The sequence below is a fragment of the Homarus americanus genome, unplaced genomic scaffold (assembly GCF_018991925.1).
Source record: "Homarus americanus isolate GMGI-L3 unplaced genomic scaffold, GMGI_Hamer_2.0 scaffold22250, whole genome shotgun sequence".
NCBI classification, from domain to species: domain Eukaryota; kingdom Metazoa; phylum Arthropoda; class Malacostraca; order Decapoda; family Nephropidae; genus Homarus; species Homarus americanus.
The window spans coordinates 4186807-4205956 of record NW_024741189.1 but is presented as its reverse complement, the minus strand read 5'-3'; the positions used below and the strand labels follow the sequence as shown (position 1 = coordinate 4205956).

Here is a 19150-nt window from a genome sequence, read left to right as displayed (position 1 = left end):
CAGAGAGATTTAGGAGTAATGATAAGTAGGAACCTTGCCAAGTAAACAATGTGTTTGCTCGTAACAAGGAACCTTTAGTGTGAGACAGGTTAAAGCATCTTAATTTGCACTGAGACGAGCGAGGGGCGACGTGATAGAGTTGTATAAATGGATGTCAGGGCTAAATAAAGGACATTACAACGTACTCAAACTATCCAACCAGGAGCCAACTCGTAATAATGGTTTTAAATTAGACAAATTCAGATTTAGGCGTGAAATAGGTAAACACTGGTTTGGAAACAGAGTAGTGGATGAATGGAACAAGTTACCAAATATCATCATTAATTCGAATATGCTGAATAGCTTCAAACATAGGTTGGATGCTTATATGAGCATTGAGCAATAGGGTTGGAAACGGGACTGCCCAGTATGGGCCAAAGGCCCCTGCATTTTCCACCATTCTTATGTTCTTATGTTCTTAGGTGCTTCCTTGAAACCAAATCTCAGGAACACCAGTCCAGGTCATGGCAAATACTATATTAATTTTGTTTGTGCTGATTCGGTATTCTGAGGGTGTTCCGCTGCACCATCCATTTAAATAAACCCCACTAGAATTAATTTGGTTACACACACACATACCCACACTCTTCAGCTTTCATAGGGTAAGGACGTGTGTAGTCAGCACTCGCTAATGCGGTGGTGGTCTCTGACCATGGAGACAGCCGCCACCCTGGTCTGTCGGCCCTTCCCTTCCATCTGGATTAATCAATATCCTCCCACCAACAGTACAGTGCAAAGAATGACGATCAACCCACAAGTGATATACAACAGTGACAATTTCAACTCGAAAGAGAGAAACAAATGTTGATCAGTGTTGACCTGATCCTTGACGTGACACACCCAGACCGGGTACACTCGCCACCACTCAACACCAGATGAGAACCCAAGAAACACCCAAACCCCACGAGGAGAGAAGTAAGGACTCCATACTCAACCTAAGTGAGGAACTATGAATTCCTAACTAAATCACATGAACAAGTACCATATCCAACACACTGTGTGAGCTGGAGGACCTACCCGACCACGTCGTGCATCTACAGCTGCAGTGAGGTAGCGGCTTAACAGCCTGGCTTGGCGCCGACATTAGGTCACAAGACAAGACCAGCTCCTACAGTACCACATCTACAGTTAATCTATATGTGTAGGTTATGTATCTAACTCACTGTGCGAGTAGCGTCTCTAGGGTGAGACACATTCTCATCTGGATCAGCTGTTTCTCCCTAGGCAACCTCGATAAATCGACCATCATCGAATAATCGTCCCACTCCGACGCCATTCACGGAATACCTGGAACGAGGCATCACCTGGAGTGGCGGTGGACTCTGAGCAGTGCTTTCTGTGGGGCAAAGAAGTTGAAGGGGACTGCAGGCGCGCCTGTGGACGAAGAGGCAGGTGTAGTAGCTGCTTGAAGGGTAACAGGTGCCAACAACTCGATAATGGCACTGAATCTGGCATTTTCTTGTTGACGCCTGTGATCCTCTTCACGCTCATCGTCTTCCTGTCGCCTCCTGATGTCGTCTTGTCGTCGGTTTTCTCCAAAACTGAATTAAATGAAGGAAGTCGACACCTGTGGCAGGTTGCGGACGTGTGTGGTGGGGGCTAAGGGTGGTGGGGCCGCTGATTAATCTTCCGCCCACTTGAGTCCACTTACGCACCGACATCAGTCTGAAGTTGGTCTTGTGGTATCTGAAGAAAACCCAAAAATTCCTGATCTTCCATATGGCCTGGTTTATTTCTCTCACAATTACTGTAATTAATAAGTGAGCAGGAAAGCAATTGTCTTTAAATGGAAGATATCTGCGAGCCTGTGAGTGTGTGTGTGTGTGTGCGTTCGTTCGTGCGTACTGGTCGGGCTGGCTCGGGAGTGCTTGGCACTACAGCAACTCCCCTCGGCTCAGACGCCCAGTGCCGGTCGGAACACGAACGAAGGCGGATGTCAAAACTTGAGCTCTCCCATAGGTCTTAAATAGGCTTCCCTCTTTTGTAAAAAGTGCAGGAACACAGGAAACACTTTAAAGACACTAAAGGGCACACAAAACACTGAAAAGCACTTCACAACACTGCACTGTAAATCCAGGAATATCTTGAGAGGCACGCTGATCCACTCGATCCACTGACAGGAGGAGTTGACAAGATGGCCCAGCTAAACACTGCGCCATGTGGGAGACCCAGGTAATGCTTCCAATCAGGGTAAAGGAAATGGGAGACCCAGGTGATGCTTCCAATCAGGGGTAAAGGAAACACACTGGTGTCAAAATCGTAAGTTCTATTTCTGGGACAAACACACAAAAGGAGTTAAGACAGGGGAAACAGCGTCCTGTCTTGGAATCTCTCTGGGTATCTCTGTCTGCGCATGCGCGTACAGCGCGCATGTGCCTAAAACATGAACTACACTCAGTGACAAAAGGGGGTATGATTATAACATATAATACAGAGACCTGAATCAATACCGGTAATGGTAAATAGTACAGTTACATATTACAGCATATTCGTCTCATATATCTACAGCTACCCTTAATTTTGAGCTCGAGTCGGTAAAAAGAGTTTGTTGTGCAGTAAGCTGTGATTTCAGTTCATGAACTTTCCTGTTTTGATGCTCACTTTTGGGTGGGAAATCATTATCATACTTCTTGTGAAAACTTTTGAAATGCCTTTCAAGACTTCCTTTCTTTGCTATAGCTGGAGACACATGGGAGATCAGACACACAAAGATTTAAAATTATTCATGGTAAAAAAAAGTCTTCCTCCCATTCATTGTGAAAATGGTTAATTTTTATCTTTTTAGTACTTGGTCCAGAACACATTTTTGGTAAGTCGATGGCCAATAACATGTACAGTATAGTCTGGATTTACGCGGTTTTAGTTAACGCGTTTGGTCATTTACGAGGTGCCTTGCCAGAATTGAAATGCTTGAATTACGTGGTAAATTGGGTCATTTACGCGGAGAGTGGCTGGAGGGGTCCAGACTCGCCGTGCCATTTTGTATTCAAGCAGCCCATGCCTGACCACAAGTGGGGGGAAGCGGCGCGAGTAAGGTTGCGCAGTATGTCGCTGTTGCGTTATCGGTGACGTCATATGACGTATCGGACTGTGATGAGGCCACGCATCCTTACCTACCTCCCCTACTAGCTGTGATTGGTTCAATGTAATATGACTAGCCCTGCCACTACAGAGAAGAAGCCGCTGGCCTACCTGCGTCATTCGCATTGATCCCAGTCACCCCGTGTATACTATGCTCTATTGTGCCCGCTAATCTCGTAAGAACGGCATCCGCTGGACCCCCACCACCACAGAAAAACCTTGCATTATGTGGACCCAGCCGCCCCAAGCCAAACAAGATACGACATGCCCTAAGTTACGAAGTAAAGTACTAGATCGTACAAGAATTAGAAAAAAGAATGAGGCAAGTTGATTTGGCGCGCCAGCATGGCGTGAACGAATTTACGATCCGGACGATCAAGAAGGATGCCGCCAAGATAAAAGAATACATGAGCATCACAAAGTCTGCAGGTGCTTCAATGGTGAGGTACTGCCAAAACAAGGTGCTGCTGAAGACTGAAAATTTGCTGGTGAGCTACTTGATTCGTCAGGCAAGACGGAACATGGCAGTGGACACGCGGTCATTTCAGGACTACGCATGTGAACTGTACGTAGCAGTGGCACGTAAGATGGGAAATGCAGAACCCAAACCCTTCACTGCTTCTTCTGGGTGGCTGCAAGGGTTTAAGAAGAGGAACAAGATCACCAACATTAACATTGTTGGTGAAGAAGTGAGTGCTGACCGTGTTGCGGCGAGTGATTTTCCTCCATTCTTTCGAGAAGTTATGGAGGAAGGACAGTACACCGACGACCAGGTGTTCAACATGGATGAATCTGGTCTGTTTTGGAAAAAGCTACCTACCAAAACCTTCGTTGTCAAGTCTGCCAGCAAGTGTCGGGGCCGGAAATTGCAGAAGGAGTGCATCACCGTCCTGTTTACCACCAATGCCTCCGGTACCTGTAAGCTCAAGTTATCGGTGATCCACACAGCCGGCAAGCCACACGCTTACAAGTACATGGACATGACCAAACTAAATGTCCACTGGTTAACCGCACGTAAGGTATGGATGTTCACTGCTCTGTCCCTCTCCTGGTTTGACGATTGTTTCGTTCCCAACGTCAAGAAATTCTGCGAGCAACAGAATGTTCCATTCAACATTTTGTTGCTCCTTGACAACACACCAGGACACTCGCCCCTACTGTTGGATCATCACCCCAACGTAAAAGTGGTCTTCCTTCCTCCCAACACTACGTCGTTAATCCAGCAACGTTAAGGCTGCATTCTCTGCAAAGAAGTTTAAGCTCCTGAACAACTGTACCAACACCAAGGATGAGTTGCGTAACCTGGGTGACACCAATAGCGAGAGCGACGACGACGAGAAAGAAGAGTTGGCGGAGCAAGAAGTTTGCGTCAAAAAGTTTTGGAAGAAATTCAACGTCAAGAAAGCTGTTGATTTCTTGGTGGAGGCATGGGGGCAGCTGTCTGTGGCAACGATTCGTCACGCGTGGCGTCATGTGTTGCAAGGTATCCCAGGTGGGAGGCAGAGGCAACCAGTGACTGGTGAGGTTCAATCTGTTGCAGTAGCAGTGGACCTTGCAAGAGAAGCTGCACAGAGGGTTACAGCTGCAGGCTTCTCTGAGACCACCAACGAAGACATTATGGAGGTGATCAGGGATCCTGAGGTGACTGCCGACGAGATGTTGGAAGACGATGACGTCAGTGAAGATGCAGGTGGTGCGGCAGCCCGAGAAGAACATAAGTTAACACATGGTAATTTAAAGGATGCCATCGAGTTTGCCGAGAAACTCAAGCTTGTCCTTTCCAATGACCCTGACGATCACCGCTATGAAGTCTTCAATAACCAGCTGTTGCAAACTATGGAGCCGTACATCACGTTGTATCACGAACACATCAACACTAGCTGTCAGCGTAACATCACGGACTTCTTCGCCCGCAACCCACCACAGCCAGCCCAAGCCAGTGATAGTGACAGTGATGTTGACTTTGAGGGATTTGTCAGGGAGGCCCTGACAACTATGGTGGATAGTGATGGTGATTCACCTGAGGGCCAGTAATCTGCCCTCTGCCTCGGAACCAGGCCCCATCCACGTATGCCGACCCATCTCTTCTACTAACGTAAGTGTTAAACCTAACCTAACCTAACGTAAGTGTTAAACCTTGATTTTTTCTAACCTAACCTAACCTAACCTAACGTAAGTGTTAAACCTTTATTTTTTCTAACCTAACCTAATGTAAGTGTTAAACCTTGATTTTTCTTTTACTTGGTACAGTATGTTATTCTCTTATTGATATTTATCTTCTATATTATGTGTGTGTGCATACCATCATAAAGTTAAGATACTATTTTTACTACAACATACATATTGTGTCGGCAAAAAGTGGAGTTTGGGGGTCGGCCCAGTCTCTCTTTCAATTAATCCCATATGTTCTGTTATTTCATTTATGCGTTTCTCGTTTTACGCGGGCCTCCACGGGTTCAATTGACCGCGTAAATGCATTAATTACTTTTTTCTACGAATTTTCCTACATGAATACGACAATTACTAACCGTAACAGCGTAACGTTATTTAACTTATTTTTTCATAAGCACTTGTCTCCAGTTAGTGTGGACACTTCTGTCTACTCTAGGGATGCAGCGAGAACTGTTGCTAAGCAAAAAAGTCAGTAATTCTCATAATCATCCAAGACTTTTCCATAACAAGCGACAGCACCTCACACTTCCAAGTATTGCAGATGACTGAAAATCACTGCATTGCTGGTGACAAGTGTGTAGGTTCATAGGGAGAGGGTTGCCAAATATGATTCTTTCTCTTTACTTTTGACAAGACTCCACAATATTGAGTCGACTTCATCATTACCAAATTCATTAATACAAGGTTTAATGTGTATTTGTGAACTTATAGAAGCAAATACTTGCTTAGTTTTAACCTACAACTGATGACAACTTGCTGATCCGTTTACTCACCAGGAACCAGCCAGCACCGGCCTGTATGAACGCGAACACATCCTATCAGGTTACGCCACATACAGCAGGGCAGTCGAAGCTTTTCTGTATATATCGTTCTCATGTGTCCATAATGATAATCCATTCCCAGAAAAAATCTAAACAAAAATAATATCCCAAAGATTATGGGTAAAATTTGAATATGATTTTTGTATGGCAGCTTAGGAAGGATGGATCATTAAGTTTAACTGTGCCATGCGAACGATGGGTTGGCCACCCCTGCTTTAACCCCTCACACTATTCATACTCAATTTCTGCCCCCTTAGGGCACAACCATCTCTCTCACCCGCCTCTAAATGCCAACTATGGCACTATCAGAGGGCAAACTGGCAATCCTTGCGAGAATTCTTCTCCGAGTTTCCCTAGGATGAATGTTGCTTTTCCACTTGGGACGCCTCGGTATGTGCTGACAGCATTGCTGGGATTATACAGGTGCTCCTCTACTTATGAACAAGTTACGTACCTGAGGCTTGTTGTAAGTCCAACTCTACTCTTGTAAAGTAGGTACCAAACATGAAAAGGTTATGGATATTTAGTACAGCTATACCCTTTAATACAGCCTTAAAACCTGGCTCACTCTTCTCCTCTTAGGTAATGTTTGCTCTATCTGGAATTTTCTTTAAAATAATCCAGTCTCATCCACATTAAACACCTGTTCTGGCAGGTAACCCCCCCCAGTGATGATTTTTGTATCTCTGAAAGCTTATAAGTTGAATTTTCTTAAGTAGAGGAGCACCTGTACTTAGGCGACCTGTGATGTATGGTCAGCATGTTCGCCTTGCAAACGAGCGGACCTGGGTTAGATCCCCGGCCAGAGTGAAATTATGGGCAAGTTTCTTTACGCCATTTGCCTCTGTCTACCAACAGTAATTGTGAACCTGGATGTTAATCAATTTGTGGAATGTATTCTGGGGTAATGGTTAGCCAGTGCAGTTGGTGAGTTGTTCAGTCTTCTCGGACTATTCCTTGACACCGGGTCATGCAGTTCGTTAACTAGGGTGTAGTTGTTGTGTTGGCAACAGCTACTACACCTCAAACAAATTCACGCCTAGGTGGCCCTAGGGCCAGCCATCCTCGTTACACGAGGGGCAACCATTATCTATACTCAATGGTATGAGTGCATTTATCCCTTCTTCTACCAAAACTTTCACTTTACAATCATGGTTTGATCGTTCTTGCTGTCTTGCATGTAGGGAGAGAGATAGGGTGTATCAAGTCATGAAACCATCTCCTCCTTCTGTTACTCACTCCTCTTTCATTACTTCTAGGAATCGTTGTAAGGCAATTCTTCGTAGCGCCAAGCGGAATTTTATAAAAAGAAAGACCGCTGACATGAATAATTATATTTCTAGTCTTCTAGACCTTAACCAAAAACATCTGTAATAACCTCTGCACTCCCTCTTTTCTGACCTGATAACTGTATAGACACCTCTCCCTATGATAATGCCAATCTCTTTGGCACCTTATTCTCCTCCAACTCCACCTTAGACGATTCCAACTCTACCCCTCCAACTCCTGCTCCTCCTACTTTCCTATAATCTCCACTAGTAGGGTTGCTGGTTTGTTATCTAGGTTGGATGTGAGTAAGGCGCACGGACTGGATGGAATACCTCCTCATGTGCTGAAATTCTGGCCCCTGTGCTTGCTTGCCTCTTTCGCCTTTGCCTCAAAACCCAAACTTTTCTTTCTTCTTGGAAGCATGCCTTGGTTCAGCCCATCCCTCTAACTATCACTCCATTGCCCTAGCTTCATCCCTCTCTAAGATTTCTGAAACTATCTTAAACTCTCATTTTTGGTGTCACCTTGAATGCCATTCTCATTTGTTGGATCACCAGTATGGCTTTCACCAGGTGAGATCTATTGGTGATCTGCTCTCCTGCTGCACCTATCTTTGGTCATCCTCTCTTAGGGGAAACTTTTGTTGTGGCCCTCGACATCTCCAAAGCATATGACAGGGTATGACACAAGCTTTTAATTATGGTTTCTCTCCCCCACTTTGTTCTGTAATTTCTAGCTTCATTGAGAACCGGTTCATGGCAGTTGTTGTCGAGGGATTGATCTATCGCTCTTTCTCTACCAATAGTGGTGTCTCACAGGGTTCTGTTCTTTCACGTACTCTCTTCCTTCTTTTTATTGATGATTCATTTCACACTACGACTAATTCTATCCATTCTTACGCTGATGACGCTACTCCTCACTCTTCTTCACATTTTCCCTTCCCCCTAACTCAAACTAGATCTGTTTCTAGAGCTGATATCAATGCGGATCAGTGCAGCATCTCCAAATGGGGAGGTAAAAACTTGGTTAAATTCAATAGTAATAAAACACAGGATTTACCAATTACACTTTCCAAAATAGAAGATCTCCCACCGATCACATTTCCGGATGCAATCATCCTGCCAAATTCTAAAATATATATGCGAGGTCTCACCATTTCCTTTATTATGTCACAGAAGACACACATCCACAACATTCCTAAAGCTGCCTCCCAAAAGCTGGGAATGCTGTACAGATGCTGTAGCTACTTCACTCCTGAGCAGTTGCTTCAAGTTTATAGGGATTCATTCGTCCTAACTTGGAGTACTGCTCTCACATCTGGGATGGCTCTTCTTCTTTCCATCTGTTAGATAGGGTGGAATCAAAGGCATTTTGTCTTTCATCTCTCCTCCTATAGTTGATAATCTCTCTTCCCTTTCTCTTCACTGCAATGTTGCTTCACTTTCTCTCTTTTACAGGTACTATACTTCAATAATCAATTTTCGGTGGATTTGGCATCCTGTGCATTGCCGGCAAGGCCATGAGCTCGTAACGCTCGTCTTGCCCGTGGTGCCCACCGTTTCTGCGTGAATGTCGGTCACACTAGAATAACCATTTATAGTACATCCTTCTTTCCTCACACAGCCAAACTGTGAAATGCTCTGCCTTCTTCTGTGTTTCAATACTCATACAATGTCTCACTTCAAAAAGCTGGTTTTCCGGGATCTTCGTGGTGTAGATTAATTTAGTCTTTTTCTCTTCTATTTTTAATTTCTTTTTACTCTTAGTTTTTTGCCCTCCAGCCCCCATTGTGGGTCGATGACCCGTGCCTGGGTGGGCTATTCCCAATAAAAAAAAATTATAAATATTGTATGGTCTCATTAAAGGTTTAGGGGTTCCGTGTACAAGTCTAGACTCCACCTAACTAGAGTCTTACATAGGCACCTACACTAATTACCGGTAAGTAGTCAAATCTTACCTTCAAATCATCTCTTACTTCATCTTCAAACTTTTGTCCCCAGATAGACTGTCCACCCTTTCCTGTCCCAGATGGATCACCAGTCTGGATCATAAACCCCTGGAACCAAATATGAAATGATAATGAAAAAAGAGAGCAAAAAAATTATTTATGAATTAAGTCCTTATCAAATGGTTTAGGCTGACCAACACTATAGGTAGGGATAGTGTGATTAACTGGTGAGTCCATTCTCCCTACTCTATCTACACAACAATGTTAATGACCCATTTGTAAGGCTTTGCCTTGATTGACAAATGTTACTCTAATAGTTGCAGTGGAAATGTAAACAGATCATTTGACTAGTTCTCAGGCACCAATGTCAAGATTTACATAAATCTCAAACTGTAATGTATCTATAATGCAGAGAAGTTACTGTATAGAAACCTACAGAACAAGAAGTAAAATATTCTCATAATATTCTCAGAAACTCACCTTTATGTTGCGGTGGAAGAGACAACCATCATAGTAATTGGAGGCACACAAAGCTAAAAAATTCTCACAAGTCTTGGGGCAATGTTCACAAAACAGCTCAACCTTGATATCACCAACATCCGTATGCAATGTAACACTCTGAAAAAAATTACCATTATTATGCAGTAAAGTATTTTTTTTTATGGGATTAGCCCACCAGGGCACAGGTCAATGACCCACATGAAGGCCTGGGGGCAAAAATATAATAATGATAATAATAATAATTAATTAAAAAAAAAACACATACAAGCTCAATACGATGATTAGCATAAATTAAAACATTATACGGAAAACCATTGAATCCTCATTACTACTACTGTACAGTAACCTCCCCATTAGCCTAGCAAACGATCGAGGAACAGAGATAGCTATTCATTTTTTTTTACGTTCGTACGTTGGCTTGTTCAACAATGTGCAAGAAGTCTACATGGAGGACGTGTGTTTGTTTCAACAAATCAGAGCTTGTTATTGAGCATGGGTGGGCCCAAATATCAAAGTACAGTGTTCCCTCGGTTAACGAACACAATTCGTTCTAGAAGGTCGTTCGTTAACCGAAAATTTCGTTAACCAAAACCATTGTTTCAATGGGATATTGGGTAATTGGATCAAGCTCACCGAAAATTACATACAAACTAAAAATAAATGCAGTAAAGTACACTTACTTTGAGGTGTGCATGTAGAAGGCTCCTGGTTGATGATGATGATGATGGGAATTAGAATGGGGGTGGAGGAGAAAGGAGAAGAGAAGGTATTCGGGTGGAAGAGAAGTCACCCCCATGCCGCCATTTCACCCATAAAATTTTAGTTCACTTGGTCTAATTCAAGATTATTTTCTTTAAATCAACACTGCACTGCATTATATATTGTCAATATGTAAAATAAACTTCAGAATGACCAATAATTGTACTGTAAAAACGTAAAAACAATTTATGTTCAAGAGAGGGTCAAGCAAGATGCTTCCTCCACTGAGCAGACACAAAGTGACGCCATTCTGAGGGAGTCAAGCGGCTGTTTGGCGCGCTTAAAACTAGTTCCCTGTTAAATAATTGTTAAAATGACTAAAAACTTTAATATAAGACTTAGAAAATTATTGAATAGTACAACCTTCTTGATATTTACTCAAATGGTAACGAATTTAAGCCCTAAAACCAATTACTGTACTGTATTGGCGGACTAATACTACAGCTGGTAAGCAGGCAAAAGCAGGCGAAAACATGTTTGGAAAAATTCGTAAGGAATTCGTTAACCAAAATTTTTTCGTTAACCGAAGTGAAGAATCTTATGGAAGGTAATTTGTTAACCGAAATTTTGTTAATCGAGGGATCACTGTATAGCTAATTTCTTTCTGCTTAATATGCTGGGGGATCTTGGGGGTGGAGCCCACTGGTTAGAAAGTTAGTTAAGGTTAGGTACGTTTGTTTGGATAGGATAACTTAATTAATAATACCATATGTGGTTGATAGCACCATATTAAATATACAGTATAGAAGTACAGTAAGTCCTCGCTTAACGTCGTGGTTCCGTTCCTGTAAACCGCGACGTTAATGGAATAAATTTTTCCCATAAGAAATACAGTACGTTCCCCAGCCTCCCTTTGTCCCATAAAATACATTACATATACAGCATAGTCTGCATTTACGCGTTTGGTCATTTACGCGGTGCCTTGCCAGAATGAAAATGCTTTAATTATGCGGTAAATTTGGTCATTTACGCGGGTGAAGTATAATTTGTATATTTACTGAAGATATTTGTTTTAGCTCATAAAATTCATAGAAATTACCCAGCCAGAATATAATTTATATTGCTGGAATTCTTATAAGATGGTGATTAATTTAAATATAAATATCCTAAAATTTGCATTAGACATAAAAATTTTAGATGTAATTTAAGAATTCTATTAGAAAGAGCAAAAATTTTATCTTTTGTGCAAAATATATGACATTTATATTCAAATTATTGGCAGTCTTGCAAGGAATCCAGCAATGTCAATTATATTATACTAACTTTAGTCTGAGGTATTATTTATTACTAGAAATGTAAGCCTAGTGTTTTCACCCAAACATTTCTCTGGTAGGGAGGGAAGGTGAGGGGTAGGGAGGGAGGGAAGGTGAGGGAGGGAAGGTGAGGGGGGGAGGAGGGAGGAGGAGGGAGGAGGGAGGAGGGAGGAGGAGGCGGGAGGTGGGGTATTTTGATTGACTGATAGTGTCTGGGTGAAGTATAATTTGTTTATTAACTGAAGATATTTGTTTTTAGCTCATAAAATTCATAGAAATTACCCGGCCAGAATATAATTTACATTGCTGGAATTCTTATAAGATGGCGATTAATTTAAATATAAACATCTTAACATTTGCATTAGACATACAAATTTTAGATGTAATTTAAGAATTTTATTAGAAAGGGCAAAATTTTTATCTTTTGTGCAAAATATATGAAATTTATATTCAAATTATTGGCAGTCTTGCAAGGAATCCAGAAATGTCAATTATATTATCCTAACTTTAGTCTGAGGTATTATTTATTACTAAATATGTAAGCCTAGTGTTTTCACCCAAACGGTTCTCAGAGAGGGAGGAGCCAGCGAGCGTGGGAGGGGGGGGGGGGGGTTGAGTCCATTATTTGAATGGACATTAACCGGGCGACTGTATTTCTCTTAAATATTAATTGTGTGTGCATACCATCATAAAATTAAGATGCTAGTTTTACTACAACATAGGTATTATGTCGGAAAAAGTGGAGTTTGGGGGTCGGCCCAGTCTCTATTTCAATTAATCCCATATGTTCTGTTATTTCAATTACACGTTTCTCGTTTTACGCGGACCTCCACAGGTTCAATTGACCGCGTAAATGCAGATTATACTGTACATAAATTCACTGGAATTTTTATAGAAAATAGTATATATTATACATCCAAAAAGATAAATAAACTACATCATTTTGTATTGTACTCAGTGAAGGGCGGAGGTGGAGAGAGTGTGCGTTGGATAGTGGAGAGGTGGAGGATGGGAGAGGAGGAGAGCGGGAAAGGAGGAGGGTGGCGAGTCACTGAGATCCGGAGGGTGGCGAGTCACTGAGATCCGGAGGGTGGCGAGTCACTGAGATCCGGAGGGTGGCTCCTCCTTCTCTGACTGGGTGAGAGAGGGTGATGCGTCATACAAAGTAATCCGTGACGACATTATACCGAATCGGCGGGATGTTGTCCAAATCTTGGGTATCTAAAGAGTAGTGATGTTATAACGAAACAGCGTTGTCGGGGGCAACGTTAAACGAGGACTTACTGTGTCTCCGTTAGCTGGAACAATTGGTGCAGATCACTTCTGGGAATAAGATATTTCCGTTTAATGAGACAACTCTCTCTCTAAGCTGGAAAACTCTCATCCCCGGAATTTTCTGGGAAACGGAAAAAATTTTCTTGGAAGTTCCAGAATGATGCATTATTTCATCTCTCAAAGCCAGAAAAAATCTCTTATCCCCAGAATTTTTGGGAATTTTCCAGGTAACGGAAAAATGTTCTCTGAAGTTCCAGAAATTATGCATTACAGTACATCATCTCACGAACCCGGAAAAGTATCCCCATCCCCGGAATTTTCCAGAAAATGTACCCAAGAAAATTTCAATTCCGGCTATTGGAGAGTTCTGGGTTTGAAGGATTCTGGCTAACCGAAATATTATTATTTATCTCAGTTCTAGGTTGTTTGCAAGGGAAACGTCAAAGAAGAAGTGTCTTAGAATTGTCTAAGCTGTTGATTATAAAGATAAAATTCTTGAGAATCAGTTGGTGGCAACAAATACAATACTGTAATACTTTTTCTAGTAGTTTTCTGGTCTTCAACTTACGATATCTTGGTTACAGGTATAATGTGAGAAAAGTGTCACAAGAAATTTGTCTTTTTTTGTCTGAAATTATCATTAAAAACAAAAAATCCAAAATCTGATTATGTCATCTACTGTAACATGTGAGAGAGAAAATAATGCAACTTATGAATGAGCACACCTTATTTAGTGATAATACGGATTCATTTCAAGACGATCGATGAAGGAGTTGTAGTTGACATAGCCTAATGTGACTATATGAAAGCCTTTGACAGGGTGCCACATAGACAGTTACTGGAGAAAATTCAGAGTTATAACATCAGGGGAAATTTTTTAAAATTGACTGAGTCTTTTCTCAGTGAAAGACAACAGCAGGTGATGGTAAATGGACAAGCCTCCGAGTGGAAGGAAGAAATTAGTGGTGTCCCTCAAGGGTCAATCATTGGGCCATTGTCATTTGTAATATTTATAAATGATCTGCCAGACATAGTGAAACACAGTAATGTTTTCTTTGTGCAGTTAATACCAAGATACAGTATATAGAAAAATATGTGCAGATGAAGATTATCGTAGTTTACAGGAGATGAAAAAGTGGTCAGATAATTGGCTGTTGAAGTTTCATCCGAAGAAATGTATATTCATGAGGACTGGAAGAATGACAGCACAGAAGAAAAATTATGTAATGTCCTGTATGAGGAAATAACAGAAAATTATTCTGAGAAGGATCTTGGAATAATAATATTGCTCTCAAACTTGAAGAACATCTGACTGAGAAGATTAATAAGGCTAACAGACTGGTTGCATTGATACAAAGAACATTTGTGACTCAAGATATAAGAAATGTTCAGATCACTATATACAGCATTGATCAGACCTCATTTGGAGTATGGTAATCAAGTATGGTGACCATATATGAGAGAAAACGGACTCGTATGATGGGGGACCAAATAAAAAAAGCATAGCTACACGTTTTGTGGACTACAGTATTAAGCGTACCCTTTTCATCACTTTGTAATAAACCTAGCCATGCCTATGTGTGTTTATGATATTTACCATAACATTATATATATATTTAGTGGGTCTAAATGGTCGAAAAATGGGAAACTTGGGGTTGGGTCTTGGGTGCCTGGAACCAATTAGAATAAATCCCATAGGTTCTGTACTTTTGTTAACGGCGGGTTCCCAATTAGGCGCGATAACCAAGGGATGATTGTACTGTACTGTATATACTTGTGACACTGGCCAGTTGCTTCTGGTGTCATGGTACAGGGGTACCAAATGACAGCACTAGTATCCCGCTTCCTCTATCAAGGAATAAACAATTGAAATTGAATTGCAAATATAGCTTGTTTATACAGGTATTCAAATAAATTACTATCTTACATGTAAGTTATATTCACCCAGGTCGTTTGGGTGGCAAATTATGAGAAAAGCTTGGTCATTCTTAAGTAATGATAAATAACAACGCAGGCCTTCAGCGCCAACTGTCAAATCTTATCTCAAATAAATACAGTATTACCCCGTGTAAAAAGCTTTACACGGTTTCACGGTTTCGGTTTCACTTTCCACGATTTCTCATTTACACGTGTACCTTGCCAGAACCGGACTTGGACTTTCACTTTCAGCGGTGCATCTACTCATATAGCAGTGAAGTATAATTTTTTTTTATTTAGCTCATAAAATTCATACAAATTACCCGGCCAGAATATAATTTACATTGCTGGAATTCTTACAATATGATGATCATTTTGAATATAAACATCATGGATTTTGCATTAGACATACAAATTTTAGATCTACTGTAATAATTTGGTTTACACAAAGCAAATATTTTATCCTTTGTGCAGAATATATGAAGTTTACATTCAAAATATTCCCTGACCTGCAAGGAATCCAGAAATGTCAATTATATTATCCTATCTTTAGTCTGAGGTATTATTTATTACTAAAAGTTAAAATCTAGTATTTTCACCCAACATTTCTCTGGTAGGGAGGGAAGGTGGGGGGTGGGGGGGAGAGTTGGGACCAACCCAGCTGGCGTGAGTGTGAGGAGGGGGGGGAGGCAAGGTGGGGTACTTTGATTGACAGATAGTGTTGCGAAGAATATTTTTTTTTATTAACTGAAGATATTTGTTTTAGCTCATAAAATTCATACAAATTACTCGACCAGAATATAATTTACATTGCTGGAATTCTTACAATATGATGATCATTTTGAATATAAACATCATGGATTTTGCATTAGACATACAAATTTTAGATCTAATGTAATAATTTGGTTTACACAAAGCATATATATTATCTTTTGTGCAAAATATATGAAGTTTACATTCAAAATATTCCCTGACCTGCAAGTAATCCAGAAATGTCAATTATATTATCCTAACTTTAGTCTGAGTTATTATTTATTACTAAAAATGTAAATATACTCTTTTCTCCCAAAGCTTCTCTGGTAGGGAGGGAGGGACCGACTCAGCTAGGGCGGAGTATTTTGATTGACAGATAGTGTCCTTGAAGAATATTTCTTTGTTTATTTACTGAAGATATATGTTTTAGCTCATAAAATTCATACAAATTACCCGGCCAGAATATAATTTACATTGCTGGAATTCTTACAATATGATGATCATTTTGAATATAAACATCATGGATTTTGCATTAGACATACAAATTTTAGATCTAATGTAATAATTTGGTTTACACAAAGCATATATATTATCTTTTGTGCAAAATATATGAAGTTTACATTCAAAATATTCCCTGACCTGCAAGGAATCCAGAAATGTCAATTATATTATCCTATCTTTAGTCTGAGGTATTACTTATTACTAAAGGTTAAAATCTAGTGTTTTCATCCAACATTTCTCAGAAAGGTAGGAGCTAGTGAGCTGGGAAGAGGGGGAGGGGGGATTTGAGTCCATTATTTGAATGGACATTAACCTGGCGACTGTATTTCTCTTAAATATTAATTGTGTGAGCATACCATCATAAAATTTAGATGTTATTTTTACTACAACATAGGTATTGTGTCGGAAAAAGTGGAGTTTGGGGGTCGGGCCAGTCTCTATTGGAATTAATTCCATATGTTCTGTTGTTCACTTTACGCGGTTTTCACTTTCCGCGCTACCCTGTGGGTTCAATTGACCACCTCCCCCCCCCCTGTTCCCCCCCCCTTTTCTCACACTCGGCTGGCTACCTCCCTCGTGTTCCCAGACAAAAGATTGGTGATTTCTTTATGTTTATTTTATATAATATCTCAGACTAAAGTTAGGATAATATAATTTGCATTGCTGAAATCCTTGCAAGACAGAGATTAATTTAAATATAAGCGTCATATATTTTGCTCAAGATATAAAAATGTAGTACATTAGTGTAAAATACTGTAGTAGGGGGGCCAGTGGTAGAAGCGGTACCGTTCTTGCCTCGCAAGCAAGATGTCACGGGTTCGATTCCGGGGCCGGTGGAAGTTGTTTGGACTTACTTCCTAGCCCTCATTAGTCCCTGTTCACCTAGCAGTAAAGTAGGTACCTGTTGTAAGTCGAAAGTTGTGAATTCGTATTCAGGGACAAGTTGTTGGAGCTTCCAATAACTTGATGACATAAACCACTGACTCTTCAGGCTTCTATGCCCCTGACTCTTCAGGCTTCTACGCCCTTAACTCATGAGACATAAAGGCAATCATGAACTTAACACGCTTCCCTGTTGGGCGCTGCAAATGCTTCTGCGCTTCACCTTACACAAGGATGTAGGGGAGTGCCCAATAAAAAAAAAAAAAAAAAAAAATGTAGTACATTTTATAAAAAGTTTTTCAACTGTATTTTTGGGTAGATTTACACAAATTTCTTCATTTATTTTCATCCATTTACATGCACACACAATACTAAAAGAAACGTAAAAGAAATAAATGACCTTAGTGCAAAGCTAGAGTGCACATGTACGAATTTGATTACGGTACTAAAATTGTTATGTCTAGTGCGAATTACAACATATTTACATTCAAATAAATCAGTATCTTACAAGCATCCCAGCAATGTTAATTATATTCTCCTAGGTCATATCACTGGCATTTTAAAATGAGAGAAGCTTAGTAGGAGTGTTAAATAAACACACAGAGACCTTCGGCTCAAACTTATCACCTCAACCCCCCACCCCTTGCTGGCTCCGTCCCTCCCTCCCTCCCTCCCTAATCTGCTCAGCCGGGGGTTTATTTAGGCTTACAGTTTTTATCTTATATAATATCTGAGACTAAAGTTAGGATATTATAATTTGCATTGCTGGAATCCTTGCAAGACAGCCAATAATTTGAATATAAACGTCATATATTTTGCTCAAGAGATAAAAATTGTTGTACATTAGTGTACAGTACTGTAGTACATTTATAATATAAATTTTTTTAACTGCATTTTTGGGTAGATTTACATTAATTTCTTCATTTATTTTCATCCATTTACATGCACACACCATACTAAAAGAAACGTAAAAGAAATAAATGACCTTAGTGCAAAGCTGGAGTGCACATGTACTTATTTGATTATGGAACTAAAATTGTTATGTCCAGTGCAAATTATAGCAAGTTTATATTCAAATTAATCAGTACCTTACAAGAATCCCAACAATGTTAATTATATTCACCTAGGTCATGTCACTGGCTTTTTATAAGAGAGAAGCTTAGTCACTTAAGAACTGATAAATATACAGGTACACGCGTTAGACCTTGGGCCGGTGCCAACTGTCAAACCAACTACCTCCCCTCCCCCCAAGCCCCCTCGCTCGCTCCCTCCCTCCCTCTCCTCCAACTGCCCAGCGTTGCTGGAATCCTTGTAAAACAGTGAATAATTTTAATATAAACGTCATGTATTTTGCACAAGAGATAAAAATTAATCACCTGTATCACATTACAGTAGTGATTTAAGAGTAAAAGCGTATATGTACGTATATAGTATTCCACATACAAGTAAGTATAAATAAAAAGTTTATGTGATGATCGGACAACGTCCATTTTGGTTAACGTCACGTTTCCAAGAACGTATCTAGGACGTTAACCGGCGCATGACTGTATTATCAATATGTTAAATAAATGTTAAAATGACTAATAATTTTACTATAAAAAATGCAAAAATATTAAAGAGCACAACTTTATTGATATTTACTCCATTGGAAACGAATGTTAACATAGAACAGATTACTGAATTGGCAGACAAGCCCACCAGCTGATGCTCAAACGTGATTTTCGTAAGGATTTCGTTAATCAAATTTTTGTTCGTTAACCGAAATGAAGATTCTTATGGAAGGTAATTTGTTAACCGAAATTTCATTAACCGAACCGTTTGTTAACCGAGGGACCACTGTACTCCTGAAGTACGTGTTTTTTCACATGTGCCATCAGCATCAGCACTGCAAAAAACACACAGTTCGGAAACACCAACCTCACCCCATCGACGCATGTGTGGCGAGGGGCTAGAGCCTGGGTCAGCATCACACGTGTACT

At 40.5% G+C, this 19150-nt stretch overlaps 1 protein-coding gene across 2 annotated transcripts in view; it reads right to left on the bottom strand.

Moving 5' to 3' along the window:
• Positions 1–19150, bottom strand: part of LOC121875641 (peptidyl-prolyl cis-trans isomerase-like 3) — a gene marked incomplete in the record, with an annotated part of 76254 nt that overhangs the window by 43220 nt on the left and 13884 nt on the right. For both annotated transcript variants that reach the window (XM_042380256.1, XM_042380257.1), the window contains 2 exon segments: positions 9340–9438; positions 9811–9948. In XM_042380256.1, the coding sequence (XP_042236190.1) occupies positions 9340–9438; positions 9811–9948 (237 nt within the window).